This window comes from Rousettus aegyptiacus, unplaced genomic scaffold (assembly GCF_014176215.1).
Source record: "Rousettus aegyptiacus isolate mRouAeg1 unplaced genomic scaffold, mRouAeg1.p scaffold_m13_p_1, whole genome shotgun sequence".
In the NCBI taxonomy this organism is placed as follows: domain Eukaryota; kingdom Metazoa; phylum Chordata; class Mammalia; order Chiroptera; family Pteropodidae; genus Rousettus; species Rousettus aegyptiacus.
Window position 1 is genome coordinate 18,951,538 of NW_023416284.1, and position 22,452 is coordinate 18,973,989.

Genomic DNA, 22,452 nt, shown 5'->3' on the forward strand with positions numbered 1-22,452 from the left:
GGACTCCACTTGGTGAAACTTCCTCTAAGAAGCTTCCTCTGGCTGCCTGTTGTCCCTCAGATTTTTCCTGTGTTGGCCGTGAACTGTTATAATTATTTACGGATCTGTCTTCCCTTACCCCAGATTGTGGGTAACTGGAGGCAAGTCTGACCCATCTAGATCACCCCAGTGCCCAGCGCAGCACCTGGCTCTGTGTGAGTACTCTCCAGGTGAGTGAAGTTCACACCTTATTTGGAAGATATTAGGGTGCTTCCATGGACCATGATTTGTAATCAGAAGCAGTGCCAGGTCATGACATAGGCCAGTGAGTCTCTGACTAAACAAACAGGTATATGCGTTTGTATGTGTGAGTGCGTGTGTGTGTGTGTGTCTGTGTGTGTCTGTGTGTGTTGAGGGTGATAAAGCCCCAACTACACCATACTTAAGGAACCACATCAGCCCGAAGAAGCATGTTGCTGCTTTATTGAAACTTCTTCCCCGTCCCACATGAAGCGACTACAGGAGCGGTGCTGGCGGGGAGCCTCTTGCAGTCCTCTCCCTCTGCACCGCCCGACAAGGCCCCAGAGAGCCTGCCTCCACGGCCCTATCTCCACCTTTGGGGTAGCTCCCTCAGGAACTCCAGCCCTCAGAGAAGCAAGCAAAAGAGGGGGTGTTGGGACCAAAACCCTCCCTGCCAGCCCCCATGGCAGGATCTGCACCCACAAAGGGTTTGCCTGTTTTGACCGAACTAACTTGCTCATTTAGTCCAACACATGGGATTTGCCTGATTTCAGGGCTGAATTTCTGCTTGGCCCCAAGCGTCAGATAAAACTGGGTCACCTACAAGCAAATCGGTGATGGATGGGCTGGCCTTTGGAATGGATGAAGGCCCGTTGCTAGAGATGACTGCTGCTGAGGCAACCTGCTCACGGGGTCCACTGCTAGGTGACTTCTCTGACCACTTGTGATTGCCGATGATGACAACTCTTGACCAAAACAATGTGTATCTGAAGGGACTGTTTGACGACTGAAACTACTGTTTTTTTCCTGGAACTAGCTGTTGAATGATGGTTTGGTAATTTTCTGACTATTCAGCAACTTGGAAATACTGAATTGACCAGAGTGAAAACCAGTGATTGAATCAGATCGAATTGAATGGTTTGGGAGATAATCGCTTTCTCTCTCTCTTTTTTTAAATTATTTAATTGAATCACTATTCTAAATTGACTGATGGTTGGCTTATTTTATAATTATGTAAGCAAGTTATTTGAAGAAATTAGATATATGGATTTGGTGGGGAAGACTAATATTACTTGACTAAACTGCCGTGTGAACTGACGACTATTTACAAACCAATGCAATGGGTTGTTGTTGTTCGACCAAATTATTTTACTGAACTGACAAGAGATTTAAAAAATTTTTTTGTCAATCTCCTGGTTAAACTGGTCAAGCTGAAAGTTATTTAACCAAACTCACTGAATTTAGAATGACCAATTGTTTAAACAAATGTCGGAGCTGATCGAAATAAGCCAAGTGTTATTGGATTGAATTTTTGAGATACTCAAGGAGCCATTCAGCCTAAGGGGTTGACCCAATGGTGAGCATCTCCCAGGCCCCACAGGAAAAGCAGGCCAGCGAGGGGGACACAAGCAGATTGTCCTGAAGTCAGCTGGGTGGTTCATCCAGGTCACAGGAGCCACCAAAGCCAAGAAGCGGATTGCAGGCAGCTCCGCCCCTCACAGCACTAGGGCTGGAGCCTGGTGCATGTCACACCTCAGAGTACGGGGGAGGCGCTGGGTTCCCCTCCGGAGTCTTGGGTGGTAGAGACATGGCTTCCTCGTAAGATGGCAGGACCACCTGGGAGGGATAAAAGTGAGGGCTGAGGTTTGGCCAGAAGGAATCATAATTGAGCTTGGGGTCAAGGATGCTCCAACCCCATCTCTGGCAAAAGGATGATAATGGCGATGATGACAACTAACACACCTTGGGTATATTATGTACTAGGTATTGCATGCACAAGATAGGTGCAATTTCTGCTCCTATAGTGGGCAGATTTGCCTCTGCCTGTCCAGCATCAAGTCCCCTTGTTTTATTAACAACACATCACTTTCCCTGGGAAGAACTGACCCCATCCCTTAGCTCCTGGGTGTGGATGTGCAACCTGCGTGTGGCAACTCCAAGTTCATCCCTCTGGCTATCTATCAGCCAGGCCTGAGCCAGATCTACATTGGATGTTCAAATTCTGTGACTTAATACATTTCCTTTTTTAAAAAAACTTAAGTCAGATTGAGTTGGGCTTCTGCCACTTGTAACCAAAAAATGTTTTGACTAATACACTCCCCGTTTTACAGATGAGGAAAGTGAACCAGCAGCAATTTAAACCAGCTGCACTTTTCCCATCACTTCTCCAATCACTTGTTTCTAGTGCACCTCGTCACTCTGCCTAAAAGGCCCCTGCCCATTCTCAGCTAACTTGTATCCACTGGCAGTCTGCGACTTGGTCAAGTATCACCTCCATCAAGAAGCCTTCCCTGATGCGCCAGGTGAGGCCAGCTGCCTCCTCTGTGCTCCCATTGCCCCCATGCTTCACACCAAGTTGTAATCAGAGCTCTGCATCTGGATTCACTCTGGACTATACACTCCTCTAGGACAGGGTGATATCTTCACTTTCTCTGCACCCACGAGGTTGGATACGAGGCCAACAGAGAGCAAGAGGCAGAAAATGTAGAATGCACAAATGAAAGAATCCTAGACTATCAGAGCTGAATGAAATCTTCACATGGTCTAACCTTAATCTTACAAGCAAAGAAACTGAGGCTCAGCAAGGGAGAGAGAGTTGCCACAAATGTCACAATAAATGGTAGAACTGGGACTTGATCCCCTACCAGACTCACCTTTTGGAGCGTCTTGGAGCTGTTCATCTCCTGGGCCGAGTTTATGTACTTGATGATTCTGTAGCATCTCCACACACACTTGAACATGTAGACCTGAAAAAGGCCCAAGTCAGGCCATGTGCTGCTGACCCTGCTCCTCACTACCCCAGCAAGCCAGGGACAGATGTCAGGTGCTTCCTGGGGAGTCCCAGCTCACCCCAAAAGGCATCCAGCTGTTGCTTCTCAGACCCAATTTCTGATTAGGAGCTGCCTCACCTACCAGTCCTAGGTATTTCAGATATTTCCTATTTCACTGCCCCCATAGACTTAGCACAAGAAGGGGCTTTGTAGAGACTTCTGGGGCACTCTTCAGTTCCCCCGTGTAATAATCTTGCAGATCCTGCTTGTCCACCCCTGGGGACTAGGGCTCACTACTTCCTGAGACACCCACCTTGAGACAGAGCTGATGGTAGGGAAGGTTTTCTTGAAAATTACTTATGGTATGTTTTTTTTAAAGCAGCTTACAAAACAGTGTATGCAGTACTATTCCATGTTTGTAAATGCAAAAGAATTATATGTATATATGTCAGGTGATATAAGTAACTGCTTTCTCTTAGCAATTGATATAAGAGTTAGGGAGATGATTTCCGGAGTGGGGTGTGAAGTCCCCAGGGGCATGTTCAAGGAACAATAGCCAATAGTTTTCTCCAGTCCTGTTATCTGGAAGTTTTCCTGTTTTATGGAATCTTGTGATAGGGACTCAGAAGGGGCAGAAATAAATAAGATGGATTATAAAATAAGGATGTGTGAAGGGCCAGGAAAAGTCAAGTAGGTGGAAGGTGGCCAGTGAGGCAGAGTAAGGGGCCCCAAGAGAACCCCCAGTCCAAGAAGCATCAAGAATAGGAGAGGGGCAGGGGGGGGACGGAGTTTCATGGCATAGTTTGGGGAGCTGTCCTCTACCCAAGTGTGTGATATAGACCCCACACTGGTTTTCCCCAAACCCCTGGGAACGCTCTCACTGCATACCACTGATGTGTTTGTGCTGGGTCGGTATTTTGAAGGAAGGTTAAAAAGAGAGTGAAGTTCTGTTTTCAGGTCAGCATTTGCCGAGGCCAGAGACTGCTCAGGGCCTCCCATGAAAGGGAGCGGTGATGTCAGCTTACACCCACCCACAAAAAAAGACTGGGAGGACGTGCACCCAGACACCCTGGTGCTGGTCTCCAAGTGGTGGTGGATGGTGGGCTGATGGCCTTCTTTCTGCTCATCTGTACTGTCTAGGTTTCTACAATGATCATATGTTACTTTCAGTCAGATAAGAACATTTTTTTAAAGCCCTTTCTTCTGTTGAATCAACATTAGCCTCCCTCCGGGTCTAGACCACAGTCCTGATTGTGGCCTCTAGAATCCCCATGAGAGTCCTTTGAGTGTTTGGAAACAGCAATCATGTCCCCCTTGAGTCTTCTCTTTTGCAAGCTGAATTGCCCTGGTTTCCTTAATTCCTTCACATGGCAAAGTTTTCTTGCCTCTCAACTCTCTTGTTTGCGCTGCTATTAACATACTTCGGTATGTCACCATCTATCTAATTACTAGAACCTGAAACTGGACTCTATCCTCTGGTCTGACTACCCCAGAGAAGAATAAAACCACTCCCCTCCTTCCTTCTCATCACCAAACCTCTAGTAACATGATCTCAGGACCCATCTACGTTTCGGTGCCTGAATCACATAAAACTGTGACATGGGCAAAGTAAGACTTATAATGTTCCTTTCACAGATGAAACCCGAGGCCCAGAGAGAAAAGACTTGAAAAATAACCACACAGCTATCGAGGAGAGAGCTAGGATTCAAACTCAGGTCCTTCTAACTCAAATTGCAGATGGAACAATTCCTCCTTCCCTGGATCAGAGCCTCTCTGGGTTATGCATTGAGTCCCTGACACCTGAATGCAAGTGGTCTTTGCAGATCCACTTCCTCTAAATGTAGTATCCCTGAAGATCTCGAGTGGACTCAAAGGAGCTGCTGTGGGGAGGGCTGGAGTAAGGAGCCAAAAGCAGGGAGGCAGTAGCAGGAGACACATTCTCCTGCCTCCTAACAGTCTGGCGTGGACGGCGCTGGGGCACAACCTCCCGGAGCCATGGGGCAGGGACTACTTACCTTCAGGATGAGGACAGCGATGAAGGCGATGGAGAAGATGATCATCATCTTGATGAACTGGTTATAAACCATTCCTTCCCGGCTGGGGAAGTAATTCTGCAACAGATTTGGGGACCACGTCAGTGCCTATGGCCATGAGGAATTCTAACAGTGCTCACATGTGGGAGAATGAAAGGCCAGCTCTTCATACACACTGGGACACAGTGTGGTACAGCCATTACCTTGGCCGACCCCTGCAAGGGCCCTGGGAGTCGGGTGCTACCTACCTTCAGTTCCATGAGACACGTGAGTAAAAGCAAGGGAAGCACATGTAGTCACTACCCGCACAGATAGCCCTTACCTGGCAGTGGCCCCATCCGCCAGCTGGCGGTGGACATGGCCTTCTCTAAAGAACAGTCTTGGCTGATAGATATAACCGCCTTATCCTAATCCTTTTTTGGTTACAACTTCCTAGTACCTGGATGGTTGCCCCCTCCCCCAGGAACTAGGTCACAAGCAGTGACCGAGCCCAGGTCACCACTGCTCATAGTGAAACAGCCTCCATGGCATTTGCAAATATGTGCACGCATTCTTTAACACTTCTCCCTCCAAAATGTAGAGCTCGTTTCCCTCCCTCAAGTGTGAGTCAGACCGAGACATTCACTTCTCACAGATAATAGAGGTGAGTGTAACCACCGAGACATGGCAGTTTCCTCCTTGCTCTCTCTCTCGGATACTCAGGGAAAGCCAGCAGCCATGACATGAGGATGCTCAAGCAGCCTTATTAAAGGCGCACAAATGTGGATTTGAGGCAAAAAGCCGGCAGCATGTGAGTACACCGTCCTGGGGACAGATCCTTCAGACCTAGTCAAGCCCTTGGCATCTGCAGCCCCATCCTCATCTGGGGTGCAAACTCTTGAAAGACCCTGAGTTTGCACAACCCAGCTAAGCCACTCCCAAATTCCTGATCCCCCAGAAGCTGTGTGAGATAACAATTTTTTATTGTTTTAAGTCAATATCTTTGGAGCAAATTGGTTAGACAGCAATAAAAAACTAGTATTATTTCTGCGATGTAATTCACATTCCTGGGCTCCCTCTGGACTGGGGCAGGGCTGTTCCTAAAGTCCATACCTTCCTCCGTGTGTCTAACCTACTCTCCTCTCTCCTTTCAAGGTCTCCCTGAGCACTCTCCCTATATAAATCACTCATACAAGAATCCTTCTCCCAGGTCCCCCTTCTAAGAACCCAGCCTAAGCATCGAGTCACAGAGAGGGGAAGCAACTTCCTTGCGGGAATGGACCCTTGGCCAAGACTCACCATGTGGTTCATTGACTTGAAGTTGAGATAGGTGGGCACTTCCATGTAGGAGCTGCAGAGGGTTAGGATGCTCAGACAGAAGTCCAGGAGCTGCAGGGTCATCAGTGGGACCTTGGAGGAGGGCTTAAGGGGACAAAGATGAGGATGAAGACAGACCAGCAATTAAGCCCCAATCAGAAGCCCTGGAACTCTAGAAAAGGAGTCCCCATCCTCCAAGCTGTGGACCAGTACCAGTCTGTGGCTGGTTACGTACTGGGCCACAGAGTGGTGGGTAGGTGAGCAAAGTTTCATCTGTATTTGCAGCCGCTCCCCAACGCTACCATCACCCCTCAGCTCCACTTCAGATCATCAGGCATTAGATTCTCATAGGAGCACCAGTCCCTGGTGCCAAAACGTTTGAGGACTGCTGTAGGGCTCACGGCAGGGGCGGGGGCTCATCTTGAGAGACTGTCTCAGCTAGAGAGTACCTGTGACTCTCTAGTGCACTATACTCCAAAAGAAATGGATGCCCATTGCTCAGATGTTCACACCAAGGGCTGCTGGCAGACCGGGTACTACAACCAGAGTCCTGACTCCCCACCAGGGCCCTTCTGAGGTAGACCATCCCAGTCTTCTCAGACACAATAATCAGAGGACTGTGGAAAGCAGCTTTGGGTGCTCAGCAACTTTAATCACCTCTATCTTCCTTTAGACCTTGGTTACAAAGAAGAGACAAAGCAGGGCTGGGGCTGAAATGGGGCACGAGCCTTTTCCTCTGCTGTGAGTTCACCCGTGGCTGGCATTTGTTGAGAGCCTGCCACGTGCGAGCACCTTCTATACACTTCCCTCGTTTAATGCTCCTGAGGCGTATTGATAAGACGGGGTCACAGACCCATTTGACAGATAAAGGAATTCAGGGTGATCTGGAGGGGTTCAGGGACTTGCTGAATGAAGGTCACCAACTGGGAAGGGGCCTTGGGGCTCCCCATCAACCCCAGAGGCCCTCCCACCTCCCCCGCTAGGCAGAGCTGGATACTCACAGCACGGCTCCGACTCCGGGACACAAACTTGAGGTAGGCAGGCAGCTCCACGTAGGAGCCCAGCAGGGTGAACAGGCACAGGAGGAAGTCCATGATTTGCAGGGACATGAAGGGCAGCAGGTACTTCTCCCGGTTCTGAAAGGCAGGCCCAGCACTATCAGGGGGGCCCTTGCATAATACTTCCCGGTGTCCCCATGCTCCCCCTAGTAGGTAGCTCCCTTCCCTCCCAAACCTTCCCACCCGTGGGCTCATTCTCATGCCTTGCTCTGAGTGAGGCTCTGAGAACAGGGAGAGAAGGCAAGATGTAGGCCCCAAGTGCAGGGAGCCTTGTGTCCCCAGAGACACAGGAACACTCCTCATCCACAGAGGTCAGTGCTCCAGGATCTAGGAGCAGGTTTAACTCAACTCCCTTTCAAGAGGATGGGCCACTTTACAGATGAGAAGGTATCAGAGAGGACTTCCTGGAGGTGGGGACACCAGGGTAGATCTGGAAAGAAGTTAAAGGGAAAGGAGGAGGATACTGGAGGCAGACGGGCTGGCATGAGCAAAGGCCCTGAGGTAGGGGAAAGCCAGCGCTGCCGAAACAGTCAGACCCTCCTGCATGCAGGTGACCCTGGGGCCATCGAGTCATGGTGAGAAGCCCTGTGAGGCTGAGGCTGAAGTCCTTCTCCTTCAACTGAGAGCAAGTAACCACTGTGGCCAGTCTTAATACATATGTACCCATGGTTGCCGACAAAATCACAGAAAGGGTGGTTTTGTGGTTTCTCATGTAGCTATTTAAAATCACTTGCGAGGTGGCTAAAACAATGCGAACTGAGTCTCAGAGACTCCAGGGACAGCCTAATCCACTCGCATTTCTGCCCAAGCACCCCGTACAAGGTGAAATCCATCCCTGGAGTGCAGGGAGGGGAGAATGACATTAGCTGAGGGGTGGTGGTGATATTTCAGGCAAGGTGGAGACGCCCCAGACCAGAACCAGACCTCTTCTGGCCCTGCGAGTGCCAGGCTGCTGTCTGACCAGGAAGGGCCCTGTTTCTGGTCCTACTCTGGTGGGCTATGCGGCCAGGCCCTTGCTTTCCTGCTTCCCAGCTCCTTGGGGACGAGGGACAGGCGGCTCCTCTTTGCAGAAGGTTGCGCCACAGCCTGTCTCTCTCTCAGCCGCTCACTGGATGGAACTGAGCTGGATGTGTCTACCCTCTCCCCTCCGCTTGGCTCCCCTCACTGATTACGGAACCCACTGCATTCTCCCCGACCTCCCTTTCTTCGAATGGCTCTTCCTCTTTTCTCTACCAAAATTCTCTGCCTCCATTTGCAGTGTGAAAGGATGTAGAACACCAGTGATGATCTCTTGGGTATAGGAGGAGTCTCCCAAAATACCCACCTCCCACCCTCTCGGCAGCCAGTGCTGCCCACCCAGTGGATGTGACTAGGAGGGGTGCAGGAGGGCAGCTGGGGCTCCTGAAGTCCTGGTTCCCCTTCCCCTCCCCAAAAGGGCCCTCACCTTGACCACGCCAACCAGCAGGCTCACACTGATGAAAAAGAGCATGGCGATGAGCAGGAAGCTGGAGATCAGGTCAGCTGAAAAGCAAGGAAAAACAGTGAGGGCCCCGAGGTGCCCCAGGGAACCCCACCTGGGCTCCAAGGACCACACTTTGGGAACCACTGGTGTAGAGCCTATGACAGTGGCTAAGAAAGCCCAGACCCTGTCCTCTTGCAGTTCTCAGTCTTGAGGGGCTACAAAGACACAAACGGAACATTTCGGGGGACACAAGAGGGTGTAACAGAGGGTGCTGGCGGGAGTTGGGGTGGGCAGGCTGGACATCTGCTTTAACCAGGGTAAGGTCAAGGAAGGCCTCTGAGGAGGTGGCCTGTGAGCTGAGTGACCGGGTGTCCAGGCAGAGGCCCTTAGATAAGGAGTGGTCAGTGCAGCTGGAGCACGGAGAGCAAGCGGGAGCCCAGAGGGAGATATGAGATGTGGCCAGATAGGTCAGCAGGGCCTGGGTTTCAAGGTGAGGAGCTCCGATTTTATCCTAGTGTGAAAGGGAGCCATGGGTGGGTGTAAGTAAGAGAGTCCTTAACTTTCTAAGCTGGTTAGGCTTGCGAAATGCCGTCCTACCTGCTCCCACCCCTGGAGACCCGGATGGAGGACAGGTGGTATAGGCCCATTTGCAGATGAAATATCTGAGGCTCAAAGAGGGCAAGTGGCAGGGCCTCAAACCCCAGATTGTCTACCCCCCGCCGGAGCTCTTCCCCTCCCCTTCCCCAATCCCCATTCCTGTCTCCTGGACCTACCGATCCTGAAGTAGCCTGTCTGCGAGAATTTGCAGGAGGCCTTGCCGTGAGCCACCTCCACTGAGTACTCGATGAACAGCAAGACACTCATGATCTGGGAGAAGAACAGAACACCAGTCAACAGGGGTCTGTGCTGCTTCCCCGCCAGCCCCTTCCCTCCCCCGGGGTGCGAAGCCAGGGGCCTGCAAGGAGGAGTCCTGGGAGAGACAGCATGCGAGTCAGTGGAGCATCCTGGATAAAAGCGTGGCCTGTACAGATAGATGGCTCGAGCTTATGATCCTGGTTCTTCCTGTTCCCGGCTCTGTGAGCTTGGACAAGTTACTTGACCTCTCTGTGCCTATTTTTCCCTCTGCAAATTGAGGATAATGTAGTAGCCACCTTAAGAGGCTTATTTCAAGGAGTGAATGAGAACGTCCCAGAAGACTTAGAACCATGTTCTCGGTAAAGCAGTAACTGGGGCTGTTGAAGGTGAGGCTTGAAGAGGAAGTGGGGGCGTGGGACTGGCCCCTCCTCTACACCCTCTTTTATAACAACAGGTACTGGGCATATGGGATCTTAGTCACAGCATCTGAGCATCACAGAGCTTCAAGTTCTTGGAGTTATCAACACAGGCCTGGGAGCATCTGACCCAGAAATCTCTGGGGTGCCCTGCCAAACTCATCTCCCATGGCTTCTCAATTTCCCCATTTGCAAAATGGAGATAAAAACAATACCTGTCTCATAAGATTGTAGTGGGACTTTAATTCACTTAAAGTGCCGGCAGATCATAAACACTCAGTCTATGCTCCCTATTATTATTAATTATTATTATTATTATTATCCTCACTGGTCTGTAGGTTCCTGCTTCTCTCTTGTTCAGTGCTCTAGCTATTGTATTTGATGAATAAATTAATGAATGGGTGGGTGAGGGATGGACGGATGGATGGATGGATAGATAGATGGACAGACAGATGGACTAATGGTCTCCCTTCCCTCAGGGGACCTTTGCTAAGAATAATGGAGACAAGGTGAATCTGTTAGGATGGTCCAGATAAGAGCTAAAGTCCAGCCACAAAAAAAATGTACCTTAAAAAAACCTTAGAGGTCACATGACCTGTGCATTCTACCCTCCAATGCAGGAATCCTGGGCCATGCGACCTCTGCTTAAATGCTTCTAGCCACCGGTCTTCTGTATGTCCGTGTCCTTATAGCAGGCCTTTTGCCCTTCCCCCACCGCGCGCGCGCGCGCGCGCGCGCACACACACACACACACACACACACACACAATTCTCCAGGTACCATCCACCTGCACTGAGAACAAGACTATCTCCTCCCGCATAATAGGTGCCTTACCTCTATTAACATGCCCTAAGCTTACATTGGCTTTCTAGGCAGCACTGCATTGGTAACTCATGCTCTGTTGACAAGCAACGAAACACCCACCATCTGTTTCCTCCTTGCCAACTACGTGGGGGTATTTTTGTTTTCTGTTTTTGTTTTTGTTTTTTTTTAGTTCAGACACAGGTCTCAATCTTTCCTCTTGCCATCTTACATCCTGTTCAGAAGAGAAGAAAAGCACAGCACAGAAGAATAATGAAGAGCTGGGCTCCGGAGTCAGACAGAGGCAGACTTGAATCCAGATCACTGTGTGAGCTTGGGCAAGTTCTACCACCTCTCGGTTTTCTCATATGCAAAGTGACAATCACTGGATTTAGTAAGGAATAAATTGCATTGTATTTGCACTGAGCTTAGGGCCTGGCAATAGGTTGCTCAGCGAGCATGATCTGCTTTCAGTTGGTGCGGTCTATGTGGTTGGGCAGCACCAGCAACGAGGTGCCAGGGGCCGACAGTGAGCTTAGGTGGCTTTGAAGAATAAGGTAGAGTTTTCCAACAGAGAAGAGAGAAAAGCATTCCAGGAAAGAAGAATATCACGCGAAAGACCTGGAGCCCGGCAGTGCAGATCCAGGAAACTCGGGGCAGGAATGTCTCGTCTCAGAGAGGGGAGATTTACCAGTAGGGAAGTGAGGCTCAGAGAGAGGAGGTAAGCAGCCCGAGGTCACACAAAAAGCCTATTGCAGAGCCGGAATCAGCCTCAGTCCTCCGGAGGCCAAGCCAGGACTCAGGCTGAGGGACCATGCCCAGCCCCGCTCGCTGCCAGCCCCGCTCTGCATTCGCCTTTTAAACCTCTTCCCTGTGTTTCTCCCTGGTTTCGGTTCCCATTCCCAGCCCCAGCCCCATTCTGTTCCTCCTTTCTCAATAACAAGCACAACTTCCCTAAGTTGAGCAGTGAGGTCAGTGGCCAGGGGGCCAGGAGATTTTCTACTTGTTTGCCTGGTGGCTCTGAGGAACAACCAACGGCTTGGGCTGAGACAAAGAGGGCGGGGGTTGGAGGTAGAGAGAAAAACTCGGGGTGGGGGGGCACTGGGTGAACGGGGCATGGCCAAATGGCAGTGGTTCCATGGCTGAAGGTAGGGGAAGAAATGTTGGTCAGGTGGGGCTACAATGGTGACTGCACTGGGAGGTGGGGACGGGCTTGCCTGTCACTGGGTTTGGCATGGTGGTGACAGTTATGAGAGGTGACAGTGGATGTGGCTGGGGTGGTGGTGATGGAGGTATTACCAATGAGCACACTGGGAAGTGTTGATTAGCTGCAATGGTCACACGGCTTTGATGCTGCTGCTCGTGATGGTGGTGGTGACATGTTATGCTCGGTGGTGGTGGTGATGGTGGTGATGACGCCAAACCCACCGATTCTGGCACCGGTTCAAACACAAGTTAAGTTTCCAGAAAGGTGGGCCACTCTTTCAGACCTCCTCGGGGCTCAGGGCCCGGTGTTTCAGAAGCAGACAGGCAGAGACCCGCCCTCTGAGATTTCAGGGGGTAAAACTGACAGAGAACCCAACCCTCGGTGAGCACCTACTATGTGCCAGCCAGTGCGAGGGCACTTTCCTATCCGTGAACTTCTTTTTGTCTACCTAACAAATCTGTGAGGTCAAGATTGTTCCCTCACTTTTTTATGAGGAAAGCAGGGGTCCCTGGGTGACAGAGGCGGCAGAAGCATTCAGGCCCGGGCTTGTCTCCGGCAGATAATAAAGAATGGATTCCAAGTGCACACCCTTTCTTACCTCCTCTCCCCTTTGCCCCTGACCTCCCACCGCTAAGGGGGCCTAGGGACCTGAGGGCTCCCTCACACTTAGCCATCATCATTATTTTTGTCACCCTCTCCCTGAGGCTCAGTCCTCTCAACCTCTCCGGCCCACCCTGTGCTTCCCGCCCGCCACTGGGGTTGTCTGGGAGGAGGATGGGAGGAGAAAACCAGATGCGTCACAGTCAAGAGGAAGCTCCCCTCCCCCACGCCCACCCCCTACTTCCTGCTGCAGCTTATCAGGGGGCAACCGGTACGGGTCATGCCCCAGCAGCACCCTCTTCCCAGCTACGTTCCCAGAAGCCCAGATACTATCATGATGCCCCCCTCCCAGAGCCTTGGCTCAGTTGCAGCCCCAGCCAGGCTACCCACAGCTCCCTAGAGCCTCGCTTCTCTCCTGAGGCTGCTCATCTGCTGTCCTCCCATCCCTGTCCCCTCTACTCGACCACTTTATTTCTCTGTGCCTCAGTTTCCTCATTTATAACATGGAGAGAAGTACCCGCCCTCTAGTAGAGCCGTTGTGTGGAGCAGGTGAGGTAACATATGTCTCCCAAAGATGGAGATTCAGAAAGATAGACGGAGCAGCAGAAGCACTTGGGTGTGGGTACCAAACCGCAGGTCCTCGCGGCAGTGGCCGCTCTATTTGTAATGGCCCCATTTGGAAACAACCTGATGTCCCACCCCACCCCACCCCACCCCACCCCCTGAAGTTGAATAGGCAAATATATTGTGATATATTCATGCACCGAAGTACTTTACAGCCCTGGGGGCGGGGGGCCGGGGGAGCTAGCTGCACACAGCAACAAAGGGGACGCTCACGTCATGTGGAGAGAAAGAAGCCGGCACAAGAGAGCACGTGCTGTGTAGTCTCATTCCTGTGGAGTCCTAGAGCCACACATGCTGGGACAAGTCAGTGGGGCAAAGGAGCGGCAAGGGGGCACTAGGGGCCTCTGGGTGCTGATCCTGTTCTATTTCTTAATCTGGGTGGAGGTTGCATGGGTATGTTGACTCTAAAAGTTCAGCAAGATATGCACTTATGATATGTCAATTACACATCAATAAAAGGTTTATAAAAGTACAATAAAATAGAAATTGGCTAGCTCCTACTCTGTCAGATCCTGGGGATTACAAAAATAGATCAGACCAGCCAAGCCCTGCCTGAATGGGTCTCCAGCCTCCAGACATGAAGACATGAGCAAAGGGTCCCCATAGCTGCAGGTGGGGAGCTGCCTTGGGATGAGGTAAGTGCTAGGAGCTCAGTGACCAGGAATGGGGGTCCAGGAAGGCTTCTGAGAGGAGGTGAGTCTTAAAGACGTCTCCCAAAGGGCAATGGGGAAGGGTGTTGCAGGCAGAGGGAATGGCAAAAGCAAAAGCAAAAGTGAGTGAGATCCACTCCGAAAACTGCAAGACGTTTCTCTCAGGGAACTGTGACTTCGGCTGATCCATGTGCAGGCACACAGTAGGCTCCCAGGAAATGGTAGCTGCCGAGTGACTGGGCTAGAAGAGGGATGTAGGAAACGCTGGGGGAGGGACACATGATTTTACAGGGGCCTACTCCAAGCAGAAAGGACGGCTCATGCGAAGGCCGGGAGACCACAGAGAACACAGTTCAGATGACACTCTCTGCGGTCTCTCATCCTGTGGCATAGAAATTGCCACCGGAACACTGTGCAGAGAGCAGCTAGCCATCTGGGAAAGCCACTGTGTCATCCTCGGAGCCCCCTGCCCTGCCTGTGCTTGGCCTGTGGCAGCCCAGCAAAGCATGACCTCTGACCTTCTGGACCTGCCCGATGAAAGAAGACAGATGATAGGGCTTCCCCTGAGGGAACAAACGCTAAAAGTAAAATTCCTGGCCCAGGAAATCCCGATGGTCTCTGCCATTCTTGAGAGTAGGGAAAAAGTCATCAAATTCCCTTTAATGGGCAGGTTTTGGGGGGCTCAGATTCAGATTCAGCCTCCAAGCTTGGCTTAAGCCCCCGTGCTCCTCCATTTCCTGAGTATGCGGGGAAGCAGCCTGCACCCCTTAAATTCTCACCACGAATCACCACTTCCATGTTTGCTTTCAGAGCGAAGCACCACCACACCTTACCACAGCCCGCAGGACAGCGGGTATCGCTGTTACTGCTGAGCATTCACGAGAGGCCCAGGTCCTCCGAACACCAGCACACACGTCATCCTACCCCCACCGCAGCTTGTGAGACGGTCCCATTTTTTTCCCCCATTTTGCAGGTGAAATCAAGACTGCATCTTTCCATGTAGACTTTGTATTAACCAGACGTACAAACTTCCAGTTATAAAATAAATAAGCCAGGGGACGTAGGGTCCAGCAGAGAGAATACAGTCAATAATATAATAATTTAGCCCAGTGACAGACAGGTGGTGACTAGACATGCCGTGGTGATCACATCGTGAGGTGTAGAAATGAAGAATCACTATGTCGGACATCTGAAGCCAATGTAATATTGCATGTCAACTACACTTTAATAAAATTTTTTAAAAGAGGAAAACGACAAGGACAAGGCTGCTGGCTATTACTCCCCCCACCCGCCTGCCCTCTCCACACCACCGTCTGGAGCAACAGCAGAGCCCGGCCTCTCTGAACCTCAGTTTCCTCTTCTGTCGAGTAGGAACTCTGGTGGCAACTGCCATTTGTAAGGTGCTCACTAGGTGCCAGGCGTGTCTCCCAGTTGGTTTCCTTCGAGTCTCTGAATGACCTTTCAGGTCATGGTTATTGACCCCCATTTAACAGGAGAGGAAACTGAGGTTGGAAGAGCTGCACTGGCCCCACGGCAGGGCTGGAAAGGCAGGAAGCCAGCACCTTCGCTCTGCACAGCTCCTGTCAGCTTCACGCCTCATTAGGCATTCTGTGTCTCCTCCTTCCCTCAGCGGGGCAGGGTCCCCTGGGAGACCAACACAGGCTTATAGTAACCTCAGAGCAAAGTCCTAGTTCCAGACCACTGCCCTGGGCTCAAAATAAAAGCCTCACTTCCTGGGGGCTCAGAGACAGGGTGGTGACAGAGACCAACCCAAGCTCTGCCTGCCGGCCATAGGCCCGTCTGAATTCAGCCCCAGCCCCTGCTCTACGAAGGACCCTCCCTAGCTGGTGTGTCCCCCAGCTACGACCCTCTGACAGCAGTGAGTCCCTCCAACCAAGGTGACCCACAATGGCTGGGACCACCACCCACCTCAGAAGCCCCTTCCTTCCCTTCCCTTGGGAGAGGATGAGGCCTAGCCTGGGGTCTGGCTTATCCTGGCCCACCTTACACAGGTGACTGACCGTCATCACTCAGCCTACCAGGCTTGGTACAGCAAGAAGAGCCTAACTTTGTCCCTCAGAAGGACCTGCGTGCCTCCCCACACTGCCCTGGTGGGTCCAGTGGGCCCCCTGAGGTCCTCCAAAGTTTGGCAAGCTAGAGGAGAGGTGCACAGCTCAGTTTTCTCAGCCATGGTGCTGGGAAGGGGCCATGACTTCCACCCTGCCGTCATCGGCCTTCCCCACCCATCCCTCTGGGAAGGGTACAGAGCCAGGCCTCTCTGCCCACACGGGGGCACCGAGCGTGAAGGCTTCTCTGCCCAACGTGGGGGCACCAGGCATGAAGGCATCTCTGCTCCACACGAATGCACTGGGTATGAAGATGAAGAGTCTCACTCTGAGCTTTTACCACCTGGCAGCTGAGGCCTATTTTAAGGCCACAAACATCTGACATTTCAAAAGGGAGAGTGGCCCCTGTAATCCATGCTTGCAGCCCACTCTGGGTAGTTGCCTGCCGGCCCCCCCACCCCCACCTCAGTGAAGCCACATCGGGTACCTTGAAACTGTTACCCTTTAGATAGCGACCATTTAACAGATGAGGAAACTAAGGCCTAGACAGCAAAAGTGCCTGCCTGCTCAAGGCCACATCATAAGTAAGTGATGGAGACAAGTCTGTGACCTTTTCAGTCCTAAAGTGGAACAGGGAGAGGATCCCCTGGAATTCCGAGGAGGACAAATCAGGAGGACTTCCTAGAGGAGGAAGCTTCCAGTGAGCTGGACCATAAAGAAGAAATGAAGGGCCTCCCGGACAGAAGGACCATCCCTGGCCTGTGGAACAGGTAAAGAATTCATTTGTTCACCACTCACTGGCTCGTTCCACACACACGTGTGCCAGTAATGGCGGCCTGGAGCAAGCCCCTGCCCCGCTGCCCTGTGTGACCGGGAGCAAGTCAGGGACCCTCCTAGACCTCTGTTTTCTCAACTATAAAATGCGAGCATTGGGCCAAGCAGAGGTCCATTCTTTCAGCTAGGAAGCCTGACAGAAACAAGGAGCTTGGTCCAGGTCTGCCCCTGCTGACCTTGCCAGCTTCCTCCGCCACACCTCACAGCCATCCCTTCCCTACCCCAGCTTTATGAACATCTTAGGGTTTCCAAAACATCACATGGTCCCCCCACCTCCAAGCCTTTGCTCACGCTGCTCCTTCCACCTGGCATCTCCTTTTTGCCCCAGTGTACCCAAGCGAAGTCCTGTTCATCCTTAGCACTCAGGCTCCTCCAAGAAGCCTTTCCTGAACCCCCGACCCTCTCCAGGGGCTGGACTAAGCCTTCTCACCTGTGCCCAAATAACAGCCAGCATTGTCATCCATCAGAGCCATTATCACAGTTTTTCCTGGACAGACTGGAACCTCTGAAGGGCAGAGGCCATGAGTAAGTCAGGTCTGGACCCTGTCCTAGGTTGGGGCTCATAAAATAAACACTGGTTTGAGAATGTAGCTGCGTTCACTAGAGACTCCTTTAAATAATAGAAATTGCTTTACTTTTCTTTCCCTAATTTAAAAAGTAGTACCCTTTAAGCCACCAAGTAAAGTAGCATTGGATTATAACCCAAAGTGTAAAATAAATATCCATGAGTCCCTGCTGATAAAAATAAATAAGTAAATAAGTCAATCATTTATATATATAATAAACGAGGAGAGCAGACAACTCTCCCGTGAGGAATTCCAAATAATTTATATGGCTACTCTGCCTTCAAAAAGGAGAAACATACCTCCCCACTCCTTACGTGTGGGCTGCGCAGTGACTTTCTTCCAAAGAAGACAGTTTGGGAAAGGGAGGAAAAATAGCAACTTCACAGTGGAGAAGCCTGACAGACACTGACTCAGCCAGGTGATCAAGGTCAACATCAGCAGTGATAGGACATGCTGGGAATGGGACTTCGCGTCTGCAGTCTTCCTCCCAAAAACGCATGACCCAAGTCTAATCATTAGAAAACTATAAGACGAGTCACATTTGAGGAGTATTCAACAAAATGAATCACCAATATCCCTCAGGACTGTCAAGATCAACAACGACAAAAAAAAAAAAAAAACAAAAACAGGAAAATATGAGAAACTGTCCCAGCCAAGGGTAACCTAGTGACTAGATGTAATGTTGGAGCCTGAATGAGATACTATAACAAAAAAAGGACATTAAGGGAAAGCAAAGGAAATTTGTAAAAAGTATGTACGGGCTTTAGTTAATAATAGTGTATCAATATCAACTCATCGGTTGTGACGGATGTGCCTGATTAACATAAGCTATTAGCAATAGCTAACGATAGAGGAAACCCAGTGTGGAGCATACAGGAACTCAGTACGATACTCGCAATTTTTCTATAAATCTAAAATAAAAAGTTTATTTTCAAAAGTACTGCATGCTCATTGTACCAAATATGGAGAATACAGAAAAGGAAAAAACAACTAGCGCTTTCACAATCCTATAACCAACCCAAAGACAGCCGGGGCTAGCATCGGCCTCCCTCCCTCCTCGCCCATCTCCTGTTGCTACATGGTCAAAATCAGAGGTGAAAGCTTTACATCAAGCAATGCATTTCTAATGGAATTCAAGGTGCCTTGGAGAAGAGAGGTCAGGGAGGGAAATATTTCTGGGCGTAGGGGTCTTCTGGGACTCCTCACCTCCTATTTCTGATTTAGGAAATGCTCTGGGTTGGCAGACAAGCCAGGACCAAAGTGGCCACTTTAAGAAAGTTCTCTAACTCCCCAACATGTGCAAGTTTGGGTCAGAAGCCATCTGTGACCCAGAGAATCCTCTACACAAACCCAGTGAAATCCTGAGGAAGGCCCTCCAGCTGTTGGACTCAGGCGGGACCTTGGTTAATAATGCCCCTGATGACTCCATAATGTGTGGCACTGTCCCAGGAAACCAAGCACCCGATTTAATGCTCCCCAGAGGGGCTAAGTCCACGAATAGCTCTCAGTGCGCAGGTTGTCGCCCTTGACTGGCTCCAGATGACACCCAGTCTGGGCCATTGACACATCTGGAGAGCAGCTTCTCTTTTTCCATCCAGATGTCTGAGGCCCTGATAGTACACCTGCCACTCGACTCCTGGGCCACAGGAAAGTCCCCAGTCCCTGCCCTTTCTGGGAAGGAGCCTGTCATAGAGGGTGCAGGAGGATTATCCTCTCCTGGAATCAACTAAGGACCCAGGCCCAGAGAGGAGCACCTAAGCTGGTCATACAGCTTCAAGACTTCTCCTCCCTCGGCTCGAGAACATCCCATGGCTCCCCATGACTCATATTATAGCAGCAGTTTTCAACCGGGAGAGATTTTGCCCCCCAGGGAATATTTGGCAATGTGTAGAGACATTTTCATTTACCACAACATGCTCCTGGCATCTTGTGGGCAGCAGCCAGGGGTGCTGCTAAACATCCCACAACAAAGAATTATCCAACCCAAAATACCAATAGTAAAGATCCAGACTCTTTTGCTTGTCACTCCAAGCCCCGACCGCCTCCTGCTTCCAACCTGAAGCCTCTAGGTTGACCTGTGTAGTGTCACAAGCCACTGTCCTTCAACCTCCACACCTTAGCACATCCATTCCTCCCCCCCCCTTTTTACTCCCCGCACCCCAACTCTCTGCCTCTGCTAATGGCACCACCTCCAAGATGTCGTCGCCCACAGATTCTCCAGCTCTGTGGGTGGGTACTGATGTCACTTACTGTCATGTATGTCATGTCACTGCTGTCATATTCAGGTGAGGACCTCAGATGGTGTGATCAAGAAAAAACCTCAAAAGTCATCAAGTTTGGAATTTGCAGGGTGGCTCCTAGCCCAGGCAGGCTGCAAATGGATTCAGCGTGGCCTGCATAGGCATTTCTTCTTTACCTCGAATCACTCACGCAGAAACATTAGAAAATGAGACATCGAAGCCTGCTTCTCTAGACATCATTCTTTCATGGCCACAATCAGGGGAAACAGGGAGCAGCCACCAGAGTGGACCCAGAGCAGGATCCGCAGGTCACCGCAGGTGCAGCCGCCCCACTGCACTCACATGACCTGCCTGGCCCCTGAGGGCACTGGAGACTGAGCCCTGTGAGCTAGTCCATCCCCCTCCACACACCCTTCATTTTATAAAGTGGACACTGAGGCCCGAGAGAGAAGCTCGTCCAAGGTCACACAGCCAATTAGTGGCAGAGCCAAGGTAAGGACCCAGGGGACTGCTTCCTATTGGGACGCATCATCTGGGCACCACATCACTGTCCTTCCTAGTATATTGCACAATCTCAGAGCCTGAAGGGGCCCTAAGGACTTGGTGTGGAACAGCCAAGGCACTATTTGCTTTTCTCAGAATCATTTTGAATTGGCAGAAGCTACGCAGGGCAACCTCTGAGCTCCTTCTGAAACCAGCATTCTGGGGTCTGCCACCTTGACTCCAGGTGTGCTGGCAACAGACTTCATGTCTGATACACTACTAAGAAAGGACCCAACTACGTGTCAGACACTGCCTTGTAGATGTTAACTCCCGTGATCCTCACAACTACCCTATCGGAGATTACGCTAATGCCCACTCATTAGGTGAGGAAACTGAGTTTCAGAGAGGTTAAGCGAGTGGCCCAAGGCTGCACAGCTAGGAAATGGTGAGGCCAGGGTTTGCACACAGGAGTCTGGATCCAGGAGCTGTGCACTAACCACTGAACGGCACCACTTCTCTGCTGACCGGGTTCTTGCCACAGGCCTGTCTGCAACAGGAAGCAGAGGCGGCCAGGTCTAAGCGTTTACAGCAGCCCTCCACAGCTTGCAGATTCAGGCTGATTTTGAGGAAGCCCTTCCAGGCTCATGAGACAACTGTTGACCACAGGCCCAGAGCCGCTCTGAAAGGAAGGCACCTGGGCCCGGGGGAGCTGGGTGTGGCTCAGAGTAGTGGAGTTGGGGCGATGGGTCTGGACAGGACAGAACCGAGACCCGCCCCCCTTCCTGACCTTCAGCCACTGAGACAGAGGGATCTCTAGCCCCAGGGGTCTATGGCTCACCCAAAGATAAGGCTCTGCACCCACACCCAAGCGGTGCATACCAGCCACCACAAAGGAACCGCTGGGCCCATTCCCCCTTGGGTTGTTCCACAAGAGATTGGGCCAGGCACGCCCCTCAGTTCATTAGCACAAGGTCCCAAGTCTTCCTAGTGGGGAGAAGGCAGTGCCTTGCCCAAGCTGTGAACTACAAAGACTCGCGTACGCCTTCCTCCCTCCCATTGGAAGCGCAAAAAGGAGAGTCCCACTCGTCAGTCCCTCCGGTGGCCCAGGGCCTGTGGAGGGGAAGAGCAGAGGCTGTGCCTGTGGCCTGGCCCCATATTCTGGCAGCAATCCCAGCCCTTTCCCTCTGGAGATTCCTGGCTCCCGAAGCACTTTCACGCCTGAGATTCCATTTTCACCCGGATGACCTTGTGGCCACTAGTTTATCCCATTTTACAGAGGCAGAAGCTGAGCCTCAGAGAGAAGGTGAGTTATGGTCTCTCGGAACAAGGACCCCCTACTCCCAGCACTGCTCTGCTCCCGTGGCTGCTGCAGGGTCCCCTTCCCCCCCATTTTGACAGAAGGGGAGACTGAAGCGCAGAGAGGTGGGGAACAGTGGCCGTCCCATTGGAGGGGGCTCAGTAGTAGATCGGGGGCCCTCCCTCACACACACACACACACACACACACACACGCACACACACAGAGTCTCCCTGGGCTTGCCCGCACACTCACCACATGGTAGATGGCCAGGGCAGTGGTGGCGATGCGGACATTGAAGCAGCAGCAGGTCTGCCGGATGGCTGTGCTGGGGGCCATGGTGCTGCCGTCCCCTCTTCTGAAACACTAAGGGGGAAGCAGCCCGGCGCCTGGAGCAGGGTAAAAAAAGGGGAAGCTGCCGGCTGCCCAGCTTACTTCCTTCCTGCCCCTCAGACGGGCAGGGACAAGGTCGTCACGAGTGGGGCGGGGCAGCTGGGAAGGGCCATGGCCTGCCTCAGAGCACCACAGCTGACCCTCCGCCATTCCCAGGAGGGGCTTCTTAGGAGGACGGACCCTTACACTGTTGGCATCTACCTCCTGTGTGCCGGGGCTGGGCTGTAAGCAGCTTCACACGCCCTGCTCAGTGGATGCTTACCGCCCCCCTTGGAAGCAAGGACTGTTACCAAAGCCATTTGAACAGAGGTCCAGAGGCCAGATTCACCCAAAATCAAACAGTAATTTGTGCTGGTGGCAGGATTCAAACCTGGGTCTGGCTGGCTGCAAAAATAACTATTGTCTAGTAATTTTTACCTGTTCAAAGTGTGCTTTTGGATTAACTCCTTTAAATCCTCACCTCAACCCTTTGAGGGAGGTACTATTATTATCCCTATTTTACAGATGAAGAAACTGGAGCTCAGAGAGGAGAAGTGGTTAGTCCAACGTCACACGGCTAGCCCATGGAGGAACTGGGATTTG

At 51.4% G+C, this 22,452-nt stretch overlaps 1 protein-coding gene across 2 annotated transcripts; it reads right to left on the reverse strand.

The window, feature by feature from the left end:
• Positions 1-442: 442 nt before the first annotated feature.
• Positions 443-21,899, reverse strand: LAPTM5 (lysosomal protein transmembrane 5). 2 transcript variants are annotated; one of them, XM_016132066.2, is made up of 8 exons: positions 21,733-21,899; positions 9,613-9,706; positions 8,822-8,898; positions 7,321-7,455; positions 6,302-6,424; positions 5,006-5,101; positions 2,874-2,966; positions 443-1,836 (listed from the first exon to the last, which is right to left on the reverse strand). In XM_016132066.2, exons 1-8 carry the CDS (start codon positions 21,814-21,816, stop codon positions 1,747-1,749), a joined length of 792 nt encoding a protein of 263 aa, XP_015987552.1. In that variant the 5' UTR covers positions 21,817-21,899; the 3' UTR covers positions 443-1,746. The 2 variants fall into 2 exon arrangements, with proteins under 2 accessions (XP_015987552.1, XP_015987553.1); XM_016132067.2 differs by lacking the exon at positions 21,733-21,899 and adding an exon at positions 19,709-19,867.
• Between the last annotated feature and the right edge of the window lie 553 nt (positions 21,900-22,452).